This window comes from Excalfactoria chinensis, chromosome 2 (genome assembly GCF_039878825.1).
Source record: "Excalfactoria chinensis isolate bCotChi1 chromosome 2, bCotChi1.hap2, whole genome shotgun sequence".
NCBI lineage: Eukaryota > Metazoa > Chordata > Aves > Galliformes > Phasianidae > Excalfactoria > Excalfactoria chinensis.
Window position 1 is genome coordinate 57,225,598 of NC_092826.1, and position 12,127 is coordinate 57,237,724.

General features: G+C 40.9%; 1 protein-coding gene across 5 annotated transcripts in view; it reads left to right on the forward strand.

Annotated features, from left to right (window-relative positions):
* Nucleotides 1-418: 418 nt before the first annotated feature.
* The window catches only part of STX17 (syntaxin 17), a 29,865-nt gene continuing 18,156 nt past the window's right edge, over nt 419-12,127 (forward strand). Inside the window, exons 1-3 of one of the 5 annotated variants that reach the window (XM_072329776.1) lie at nt 419-516; nt 4,460-4,652; nt 10,755-10,820. In XM_072329776.1, coding sequence (XP_072185877.1) covers nt 4,530-4,652; nt 10,755-10,820 — 189 coding nt within the window. In that variant the 5' untranslated portion in view covers nt 419-516; nt 4,460-4,529. The other 4 variants (XM_072329773.1, XM_072329775.1, XM_072329777.1 and 1 more) reach the window with 4 other exon arrangements.

The following is a 12,127-nucleotide window of genomic DNA, read 5'->3' on the forward strand; positions in this document are numbered from 1 at the left end:
AATACTGGGATAGCAATTGATTCCCTGTGCAAGATACAAACAGAATTTACTTATTTTCAAATTAGAATGTTCATTAATTACTTACTTTGTGAATAACGTTGTAAAAAAAGAAGGACTCGGCGAGAGGAGAGTGGAGTCTCACCTGGGTATGACCTGGGCTGCTTTTGTCCCATCCAAAGGACAGCTACAAAGACGAGGAAGGGTCCAGAGGACAAGAAGTGCGAGGAGCAGCTGAGGTCCCAGTGTCGGCTCAGCGCAGAGCAGAGGAGCTGATGGAGGCCTGATGGGCTGCAGCTCCTCACAGGGAGCGGAGGGGCAGCGCTGAGCTCTGCTCTGTGTGACAGAGACAGGGCCCGAGGGAACAGCATGGAGCTGTGCCAGGGGAGGGACAGCTGGGGGTCAGGGACAGGGGCTGCACCACAGGGCGGTGGGCATGGAACGGGATGCACAGTACTGTGGGCATGGCCCTGAGTGCCGGAGTTCAAGCAGCATCTGGACATCGCTCTCAGACACGAGGTTTGAGTTTTGGGTGGTGCTGTGCGGAGCCAGAATCTGGTCACACGCGCGTGAATGTGTTTGTGTGTGTACGTCAGGCGGGGCCCGGCCACGCACCGGCGAAGGGGAGCGCAGCGCGGCGGCTGACTGCCGGCATCACGGGCCCAGCCGCCACATGGTGAGAGGTCGCGGCGAGGGGACGGCGGGGAGCACCGAAAGGGGGAGGGAGTAAGGAAGGAAGGAAGGGGGCCGGAGAGGCCGCCGGGTTCCGGCGATGGCAGTCCGGCTGCTTTCGGTTTCGCTTCGCTCCCCTCAGAAGCGAGGGGAAGGCCGGGCCGGGGCCTGAGTGCGGATCCTCCGTACGGTAGGAGCCCGCCGCGGGACTGGGAGAAGGCGGGCTGGAGGTCTGAGCCGCTCTGCTCCCGCAGCCGCGGCTGTAGGCCTCGAGTGGGACACCGTCCCTCGGCGCGGCCCCGGGGCTCGTCCCGCTCGGACGGCGCGTCCTTCCCCTCCCCCGGGAGCGCGGCGTCCGGGAGCGGTCGGTGGGTGGCCCTCCCTCGGAGGGGTGAGCGGGGACGGGACATGCCTGGCAGCGTGCGACTAAAACAGAGCGGTGGGTGGCTTGCTGCCTGTGTAAAGCAGGGCGCAGGAAGCACGGGCCGTGGTCACCTGTTGCAGCTGTAGTCCGGGGATGCGGACATGTCAGAAGTAGGTCTCTAATTGCGAGTTGCAATGTGTTGTGGCCACGTATGGTGGCTGTTAGACCGCGAGGAACTCGCTTTTCCGGTTCAGCTTTGCTTCAGAAATGCTGACGTGTTTGTATGTTGGTCTCGTGCCTTTGGTGTCTGTCTGGATGAATAGGTGGGTGTGCTGTGGGGTGCTCCTGCGCCTGGCCGAGAGGTGGCAGGTCAGCCATGCACAGTGCCCAGCTTTTGCTGGGGTGCCCCCAGATGCAGTCATATGCCTACTGCCCTTGCTAGATGGTTTTTGCCTTGCTGGGTGATCCACAGAGTTGTGACTGTACAATTCTGGTGGCTCCACAAGAGACCTCCTGCATTCAGCTCTCAGTCCTATTAGCATAAATGTGTTTTTGGGTCACTTTGTCAGTGCTTTGGGACAGGTCGCAATGCTTTATTTCAGCCTCAGGTCACTTTCACAGGTAGCAGGTAAAGATGAAGTTCAGAGCCAAAGCGTGTGGTGGTTGTAGCCCACCACAGGAGCACGTTCCTCACTAACAGCAGGTCTCAGCCAAGTGAGCAGCAATGAGTGCTCACTGCCACTCAGTTCTGGGGCCTGCACATTTTACTGAGGAATGAAGGACACTCAGCAGCTTAACATTTGATCCCCTTACATTATCTAATCTAAATGACAAGGCAAGGTAGTGTGTGCTGCTTGGACCTTTCCTGTTTGAAAGAGAGGAAGTGAGTTGCTATATAAAGATTTTGTGTGCTTTAGATAGGCATATATTTAGTAAACATCAGATCAGTGGAACATCTCAGGCTCTATTACTCTGTGAGAAGTATATTCAACCTGCTGTTACTGAGTTTAAAGCTTGGAGATTAGGAAGGTGGAGAAAGTGACTACCCAGAGCCCTGCATGCAGCTAAATACTTGGGTTTAAAACCAAGTGCTGTATCAGATTGCCTGCTCAGGATGCATGGCTGCTAGCTACATTAGCTCTCCTTCACAGTGGTCCAGTTGGTAAGTTGTCTGAATTGTTGGTTTTGACTCTCGTTGATACCAGTAAAAGGTATTTAGAGTATTAGTAATTTATTTAGTAGTCATTTAGTAAGGGTATTTAGAGTATTAATAAAGGTACCAAATCAGGATGAATTTTACTTGGTCTCAGCTGTTCTGATACAGAATGAGCTGTGGTTTTCCACTAGATCGCACTGTGCAGAAGGTTCAGAGAATTTGTGTCATCCCTTCTTCAACATGATTCTGTGTAAAAGAAAAGCACGACTTGGATACTGAATTTCTTTAAGGAACCAAGTTTTAATGAATTCTAGCTCATAAACTAGTGGATTAGTTTATAAGCTGTCAGGAAATTAAATGTGTATCCAAAGTGGAAGTACTGTGGTTTGGTGTGTAATGCTTTTTATCTTTTGTTCATGGCAAGAAGAATCCAGTCTAAGCTCAAGCTGCAGTTCAGCCGTGAGATACGAGTGGCTCTTTCAAAGGGGTCAGGAATCAGGCCTACTGGTTTTAGAATGATGGGAACAGTGAATCAACACGCAAGGATTTAAAGTTCTTTTCTCTTCCTGAAAGAAGTGAGGCTGCACACTGCATGTTTATTTGAAGATTTGGACAAAGAACTATTAATATTGAATGCGTGGAGTTAGAAGGGGATTTGTAAGGCTCTTTGGTGGCATATCTCCGTGCAGTTTGAAGTGGGGATGATTTAGTAATGCTTGCAGAATCAATTGATGAAATAGTTTTCTTCTGCGGTTCTGAAACAGGAAAAGGTGTTCCAGTGAAGTATTACAAGTTGGCTTCCCTTAACTTGTTCAGCTCCTTAGCTTCCTTATGGGGTGGGATATATGAATGGGGAGAGTCTTCTTGTATCTTCTCCCCCTCCTCCCCCCCCCCCCCCTCCCAAAAACCTCAAAATTGTTTTATTTGGAGTTGTATTGGGAAAATGTGATGAGTCTGGGACTCTTCTGTGGAAACCCAGCTTTTCTTTACCTGAAGTTCATTTATCTTTTCCCTTGCCTTGGTGGAAGACACTCACCACTTGACTCTTTTGAAGGTTAAGGGAATTTATAGGTGTTATCCCTCCAGTGTAGGTATGAAGGCAGGGACTGCCCGCTGTCTGTGGTTAGACATGAGAAAAATAATGTCTATTTTTAATAATATTAATATGCTTGGCTGCCTGAAAAAATGATTTTTTTTTTTTTTTTAACCTGTTATATTCTTCTAAGCCTTATCTGTAAATAGGAGGATTATGCTAAGTCAAATATATTAAATTAGTTTGGTTACTGGAAGAGTAAAACCAGGGAAAGCCTTCTGCTGAAGGTGCTTTTGCAGTGCAAGCAATTTAAGGCAACTAAGTCAGCACATCTTCTTTGATGCAGTCATGACAAAACTTTCTCATACACGGCTACCATTAATTCAATCTCTTGTTTTTGTTAAGAATGTAAAGAAAGGAAATCTCATTTGAATAACCTCTGTTCATACAGTACTAAAATTAGAAAATTATCTCACAGTAGTTTTTCCTGCCCTTTATGTGCATTCAGCATAATGGCATTCCTTTACATTACTCATGCGCTCACAAATAAATGCTATTATGTATAGTTATATGCATGTTATTGCATACATATCTTATTTTAGAGAAGAGAGACTTGAAAATTATGTTATATGCATATGCAGAGAATGGAATTCAAGCTTCTTGTGTGCTGATTCCGCAAATATTTCAGTATCCTGTTCGTACTCTCTGTTGGGTGATGCCTTGGTGACTTCAGGAAAGGACAAATGCAGCTTGGAATAGAAGTCTTCAATCAGCAGCTCTTACTTTTCCTAGAAAGCGAACTTCCAGAATTACTGTTTCAGGATATGTGTTACAGGTGTTTCAGGATATGTGTTACAATTTTAAAGGTGTTTCAGGATGCAAATCGGCAGCACTTGAGCTTGAGGAAAGCATCTGATCACAAGTGTTATTTCAACAAAGGCTTCCACCTACCTTTTTTCATCTTTATTTGCATTTACCTTAATTATTTAGCTATTTCTTGCTGCAGTTAAATTTTATTTACAAAAGAAGATCCCCAAGCCCTTGTAAATAAATGGGAATAATGCATTCAAATGCAAATAAAAATGCTAATAGAGTATCAACTTTTAGATAGGTAATACTGTACTCAAACGTGGATTTGTTGGAAAAACGGAATTACCTTATTTTGCTTGCTATTAAAAATCTAAATGATTCTATTCTTGTAAGTCTGCAATTTTTTTTCCCCCTCTCTCTCTTTTAGGGAGTTTTACCTTGATAAAGGTATCCTGGACAAGTAGCAAGTATTGCCTTCCTTAAAAGGCACTTTTAGGATGTCTGAAGATGATGAAAAAGTTAAGCTCCGTCGAATTGAACCCGCCATTCAGAAGTTCATTAAAGTGGCAGTTCCAACAGATTTGGAAAGATTAAGAAAACACCAAATAAATATTGAGAAGGTCAGTGTTCACTTTTTGCTAATGTAGTTCTTTTTACAGCAATCGCGCTGAAAGGTAATGCATGGATTTTGTCATGCTTAAATGCCTTTGGTTGATGTTAGTTCACATGTGATAACAAAACTTGTAACAATTAGCTATGCAAGTGATCAGATTTGAACATCTCCTCTCTTTGTTTACTGGTTAAAAATAAATAAATAAACATGTATATATGTCGATGGAAACTGAGAAATTGGTTTGTCAAGAAACATGGTAAGAGATTTGCTAAAACAAGTATTAATGTTAATAAACATCTAAAGGGAGGCAATTCTATGAGGCCAGGCTCTTCTCAGTAGTGTATAATGATAGGATAAGGAGTAATGGCCTAAGACTCAAATGTAGGAAGTTCAGTACTAACATGCAGGAGAACTTCTTTACGGTAAGGGTGGCCGAGCACTGGAACAGGTTGTCCAGAGAGGTTGTGGAGTCTCCTGTGGAGATACTCAAGACAAGCCTGGACTCCTGCCTGTGTGACCTGTTGTAGGGTACCTGCTTTAGCAGAGGGTTGGACTGGATGATCTCTTGAGTTTCCTTCCAACCCAACTTCCAACTGCAATTCTGTGACACCAAATAAATAAATTAATAAGGACGAGAGTAAGTGACTTGGAAGAAATGCTTGTTACTTTACTATAACTTTGGCAAATGGACAATCTTTTGGATGACTTTTTTTAGGCAAGATTCTGCCTTCAGTAGCTTGAGGGTGGGGAAAAGGGAAAACAAATCTTTGTATTGTTTCTGAGAATGTAGTCTGGAAATAGTGTGTTTAAGTGGTAGCCATTTATTCTTATAAGGATAATTTTTAGTATTGTAAGTGAATAGTAGCTTATTAGTAGTTTTTTCTTTGAGCTGTAGTGATGGTGTTGGAACAGTAACTTGTGGATTGTTTGTGGAGTGGTCTTTGGAAAGGCTGCACATTTTGTTGTGCCTCTAGAAGTGTGCTGTGTTTTGATCAAGAGGGATGGTTCTGGAAAATAAGGTTTGCAGATGCTCAGTAGATGCTGGTTAGACTCTACTAACCAAAGGTTATTGAAGGATAATGCTGGGGCATGCTAACAAGGAAACTTCCTAGCTCATTCCTAGATGAAGAATGGTGAAGAAGCACCTTGGGTTAGAAGCTGATAGTGCAGAAGTGGTGACTGACCATGAGAAGATAGAAAAAACTGAGACAGGAGGAAGATCTGGTACAGCAAGGGCTAATGATGGCAGATAGTTGGTTATTTCCTTTTAAGAGTGTATTAAGGATTCAATTAGGATATGAACTGCAATATTCACAAATTGAAGAGTTTAGTAGTACAATATTTGCCTGAAGCAGTGGCTTCTCAATGAGATGAACTGTATTTTTCCAGTCACAGCATGTTGTTTGCGCTTTGTTGTTCTTTGTTTAATACATTTTATTACCTAGATGCCAGTGGATTCAGCATTTTCCTGGCACTTTGCAGCAGCCCCATTTTTTTCTAGTGGCCAGAAGCTGATCTCCAGCTTCTCCCACCAAGAACAATTGCTTGAGTTACTTTGTGCTGCAGCCAGACTACAGAGCAGTAGCGATTCAGAGTCAGCATTAGCTTGCTTTTGAGTGAAAATACTGGAGAAGCAAGGGGCCTCAACTGGTAAGTCTCTCAGGAGAAGCTTCTAGGATCAGTGTGTGCATATTCTGGTGCACGTGGCCATAGAGCTAGTTAATGGTAAAGAATGATGTAGAATAGTATGGTATTCAGGAGGTGCTTAGAGGAGAGCTTAGTAGTGCTTTTTCCATGCAGGCTGTTTTGTTCAAATAGAGACAGGCTTGGTAGCTAAGTTGTTGCTTTCTTTCTCTTAACCAGAAGTTTCCCAGCTGCTTTTGGAAGCAGCATAATGAGGGATCTCTTGGTTTTTTGGCAGAGGTTTTTGGCTTCAGGTAAAATTAGGTTTAAAAACGATATCGTTAGGGCAGTTCTCTAATTGATGTATTTCCAGAGCAGTGCTCAGTTAGCATCATTAGCATCAGTGAATATGGAGCGGTGATGTGCACCATTCTTGCAAGTCTTGAGGAAGGCATCCAGAAATGAAGTGATCTGGTCAATAAATATGGGGTGGTGCAAAAGCTGCAGCCTTGTTTGAGAGGAGCAAATCGGTGATCAATGGAAAAAAAAATGATGTGTTGGTGGGAGGGGGAGCTGAGCCAAATATTGTCCATATAGGTTAAAAAAAAGCAATCACACCCTCACTTATTTAGCATCCATAAACACCCTACCAAGGAGCTTCCTATGGTTTTGAGTGCTGTAATGAGAAACGAAGACATAGTTAGTGTGAGGGATGATGTTGGGAGCTGCTGCACTTAGCAGCAGCACCGAGCTGGTGAGGACGGGTAGGCAGCTACTGGTTGATGCTACTGGAAGTCTCTTAGGTATTTAAACAAGGAATGATCATGCTGTACCTAGCCAGACAGTGTTACCGTGGTGTCAGGAAAGGGGTGAAATACATTCCACTTAACTCAGCCTTGTGTTGATCAACTGGCATTTTTACTGGCCCAGCAACTCAAATGAGTTAAGCAATTCTTGTTCTGCAGACAGAAGGGGGATCTTTATAAGGACGCGTCTAGAGGAAAATTCAGAAAATAGTAGCACTGGGGATGAAATGAGGCTTTAGATTAGTCGTGATTTAACACTTTCTTTGAAGCACTGCCAGAGAAGCTCATTCTTAGCCACAGTTTAATTATAGGAAATGCAAACCAGTGTTCCTGTGATGGCATTGGTTGGCCCCATTAAAATACCATGCTTTATTGAGTAGTATATATTTTAATGTAAAAATCTGATGCAATCCAGAAGTATTTGGGGGCATTTCTTCAGCTTATTTAGGTTATTGACTGAACAGATCATTCACACTGACATAATCAACTTAAGAAATTTGCATATAGAATAATGCTTAAATATTTGTAAACTTAAAATTAAGTTGTTAAGTACATTTCCGAACATTTGTTTCATGAAAGCCAAAAGTTGGAGCAACATTTAGTATAGATTTGTCTTTCTGATTGGAGGCTAATGTTAATAAAGAATTTCTGCATCTCTAGACGATGCAAGTCTTGGCAGGTTTGATATTTGAATTGTTTCTAGTAACTCCACTTAGTAATAAGTACCTGCCGATAAAACTTTTAAGTAAACACATGGCAACTGTGTCAGGAGCTATTCAGCAGTGCTGAAGACTTCAGAACTGTGTACTGATAAGAAATATGACATCAACGTTTATGAGAAATAATACATCTAAGCATAAAACCCATCTCTGAATGCCTTATTCTTTGAAAAGCCCACACTTAGGGTAAGGTTCTTAAAATATGGAAGTTTCTTTGTTTTGTAAACACCAAGTTGTAAGAACTGTTACTGTTCCAAACTTTACATTATTGATAGCTTTATGAGAGTGGCAGAATAAAAATACATCAAGCCTGTGTTTGAAATCTTTCCCGCAGTATAGTTTTAGATTATTAGAACTCTAGCAAGAGTTTGGTTGAAATACTTCCGTAGCGATTTACACTCGTATATCTTTTATATGCATTTTAACCATAATGAATGTGTTACAGTATTTCTGAGAGCTGTCAGCATCAGCAGCTTAAGAGGTTTTCTCAAAAATATTTTTTTTGGTAAATTTAACTTTCAGCCGTGCAAACCAAATATCCCTGGGGGTAAAAGGATAATTTTGTAGAATCTGCTCTTGTTTATTTTACAGGCTACTTTTAAGCAAAAATCACTAATTATGTCAAATTGCTTAGAGCAGCAACATTATTTACTTATGATGAAGCCAATATCTCTAACCTCATTTCATGAATATTGATTTAAACCTGAGGTTCCAGAGATAGTCCAAACAATTAATCTACTAAATCACTGTTTGAAGAAACTATAAAATCAATATATAATGAAATGTGACCTTGAGTACACCTTTCCAGGGGAAGCGTATACCATAAATCCACCATCGTAGTATTGCTTTTCAAAGATGACAATGAAACACTGTTTTGAGTCCCGTGTTCCATATGTATGTTTCTAAAGACTTAAAAATTAAGGAATTGTTAACCTATGCTTGTGTGTTATAAAAAATTATTTTCCTTCCTTCCCTTCCTTCCCTTCCTTCCCTTCCTTCCCTTCCTTCCCTTCCTTCCCTTCCTTCCCTTCCTTCCCTTCCTTCCCTTCCTTCCCTTCCTTCCCTTCCTTCCCTTCCTTCCCTATTTCTTGTTATCTTCCTCAAAACATAAATGTGAAAGTCTTTTTAAGACAGTCTTTGGAAGAGAAAAGGGCAAGCAGGCAAAGGGACTGAGTGTCTAAAAATAACCTTATGTTTTGCATTTCTGATGTGGGTAGAACTATTTGGCTGTAGAACAAATTAAATATGTGAGTATTCTGCTGGCATTTTTAATTAGTGGATCTCAGTTTTATGTGTATTTCTTAATGCTAAATAGAGGTGAGGTAGTATCAGTCTTCCAAGTTTGCTGTCTGTTTTGTCCCTGAGCCAAACAGGGTGAACAGGGAGTAGTATGGCCTGCTTTCTGTTAGGTGACAAAGGTAGGTCAATGAGGAAGAGTTCTGACCACACGAATATCGTTGCTGTGGATGCGTTCAGTCATGGTGTTGTTTGAGGCCATACATTTGCTGGGGATTTCTAGTAATGGTGAGAAGCAAGAAGTGTTTCCTGAGGAATTATTTTTCTTCTTAACTCAAAAAATGTTTATTATTGAGAATGTGAACATTAGAATGCAGTGAGTTGAAACTGAATACATAGATAGATAGATAGATAGATAGAAAGATAGGTAGGTAGGTAGGTAGATAGATAGATTTCCAGACCCTTCTTGTTTCACCCTCAGAAGTACTTGTTACTTCTTCAGAGATGACTGAACTGGAAGGTCTAATGATGATCTAGGCTTTTTGTGAACTTTATTTTGAAGAGTAATGGCTGTAATTCTAATAGTGTAATAATTTATGTAGAAGTTGCTCGTTTTCAAGAAAAATAACTTTAATATGACTTAACTGGATGTTAAAAGTTTTCTCTTAGAAAGCACTACAGAATTGTAACATGAAGGAGCTGTTTCCTCTGCGAATGAGTAACGTCTTATTTCTGTCATACTTTGGCAGAGTAACATGTGATCCTCATTGCCCTGACTTCCATAACCGGAGAGATAATCAATAAAATACGTATATAGTAGATAAAATGGTAATTTAATTGGCACCAAAGCGTATTAGGAAACTGAGGAGTTAAAACTTACATAAAAATATGTCAAAAATGATGAGAAATATATTGTTGTTTGTACAATTTAAAAGAACACCCTAATATTGTCTGGTGTTCTAACTCTCTCCTTTGATGATTTCATCACCTGTTCCAGGATTCCTAACTTCTGCTTTTCTGTTATTTTACTCAGAATATTCTCTGCTTTGATCATATACATTACTTAGGTCAACAGGCAGCAGCAGGGATTGATACATTTTAGCAATGAAAAGGTTTGTATGTGTTGATATGCAGTGATTTTGCGAAACTTGCACTTAGCTAATGGAATAATGACTCTGCTCTGTCCTGCGTGAAGTGCTATATGGATTGCTTCCCATTAAAACGCCAGTGGAGCTTTGGTGCCAGATTTTCCTTGGTGATCATCCTAACTGTGTAACTACATAGAAAAAAGGGAGAATGTAAATGTAAGCAGTAGTGTTGTATAATGAGGGTGATTATCTTTGTAAATAATACCAGATACCTTGTTATCCTATGTGACCAGTCCCCACCCCTCCGTTCCTTTTTCCTTGCTCTTCCCTTCCTTTTACTGACCACCAACTGATTTATGCCACAGCAGTGTTGGGATGCTGCAGTATTTCTTTGCTGTTAAGAACCAATGCCAAAACTGGGATTATCCGCAATTCAATGAAAATGTGTTGTGCAAAATTATCCACAAAATACACTGCCTTTTAATTCTCTCATTTTGTAGCAGAAATGCCTATGATTCAGCTCTTTTTAACTATCAGTTTGGGAAAATTAAAGTGGTTATTTACTGAGGTTTCCTTTTTCTGCTTAGTCGCTTGGGGAAAAAAAGCAGTTATATGGAGTATTTTTTCTTTCTTTTAGTATCAAAGATGCAAACTCTGGGACAGATTGCACGAAGAGCACATTAATGCAGGACGAACAGTTCAGGTAAGGATATGAAAATCGTACTGATGTTCGTGGAAATAAATTACATATATAATACCTGATGCCTTAGGGGGCAGGTCCTTGCAGAGAAGTATATTTGACAGGGGGGTTTGCCTGAAATATGGTATTGTGTTGCTCTGTTTGAAAGGTTAGGGATTTCCTCATTTTGTCCTATGAGGCAAATCCCATCAGAAATGTTTTGAAGAGTGTGGGATGGCGTGTCAGTGGGAATGTTCACAGTTCTTGAACAAACAATTTCTAGTCATCTTTTCAAGTTCTTTTGTTATTTTGTGTAAATTTACGGTGAGTTTATTTGATCCTGTGTATTAATTATGAAGCATGGTTTCAGATCAGACACAGAAGATCTGTGCTGCTAGTTTGATGTGCAAATCTATTGTTATATGCATCGTATTTTCAAAAGATGAAGCACCAGACCCATTTGTCTGCATGGCATCATCTCAGTGACTTCATGCATAGTCAACCATAACTATTTGCAAAATCAGTCCTGTTCAGGTGTTTGCCCATGTCTGTGCTGTAATCTGCATTCACAACTGAAGGGTAAGAGAGGCTTGTCTTGGGGCACTTCTCGATCAGTGTCGTTTGTCTACCATGACAAAGCTATCAAAAATTACAGAAATGGGAGTCATGTGTAGGATGTTTTTAAACACATGAAGTCTCCTAGTAATAAAATACCATAGTTGTCTCCAGAAATATTTATGTTTGGCTTGGGCTTAAACCTGTGATTTTCGCTTTCAGTCGGAATAAGTTTTCTTCCTTTTTATTTGGTGCTCATTGCTTATAGATCAGGATGCAAGTTCTGCATCAAGCCGATCACATTCTGATACCCAGAGGACCAAATAAGGATCTAGATCTGCAAGAAGTGTAGACTAGCTCTCTATTTTAATTAAATAGTTAGTAGTCTGGAGTAGTTGATAATAAATTATATGACATGTAGAATGTGTTTGCTGTAAGCTGTTTAAATGTTTACCAATGGACTTGTGATCTGTTTGTTTGCGAAGAAATGAGATTAATTATTGTGATACCAAATGTTCTCCGCAGCACACACTTTGCTCTCAAAATTAGATGTTGTAAAAATACATTAGGAATCCCTAAGTCAATATTGACCCAAGGCATCCGCCACAGGTTTTAGACAAATATATGCACAGCCACTCTACATTTAATCCATGTGCACATAATTAGCCATTTTTCTGAATTTTCAGTTTACCCAGAATAATTACTTCTCTTTTAAGTTTGATGATGGTCAAAATTCTAATAGAAGCATAGATGAGCGTAAGTTTATACCTCTTCTG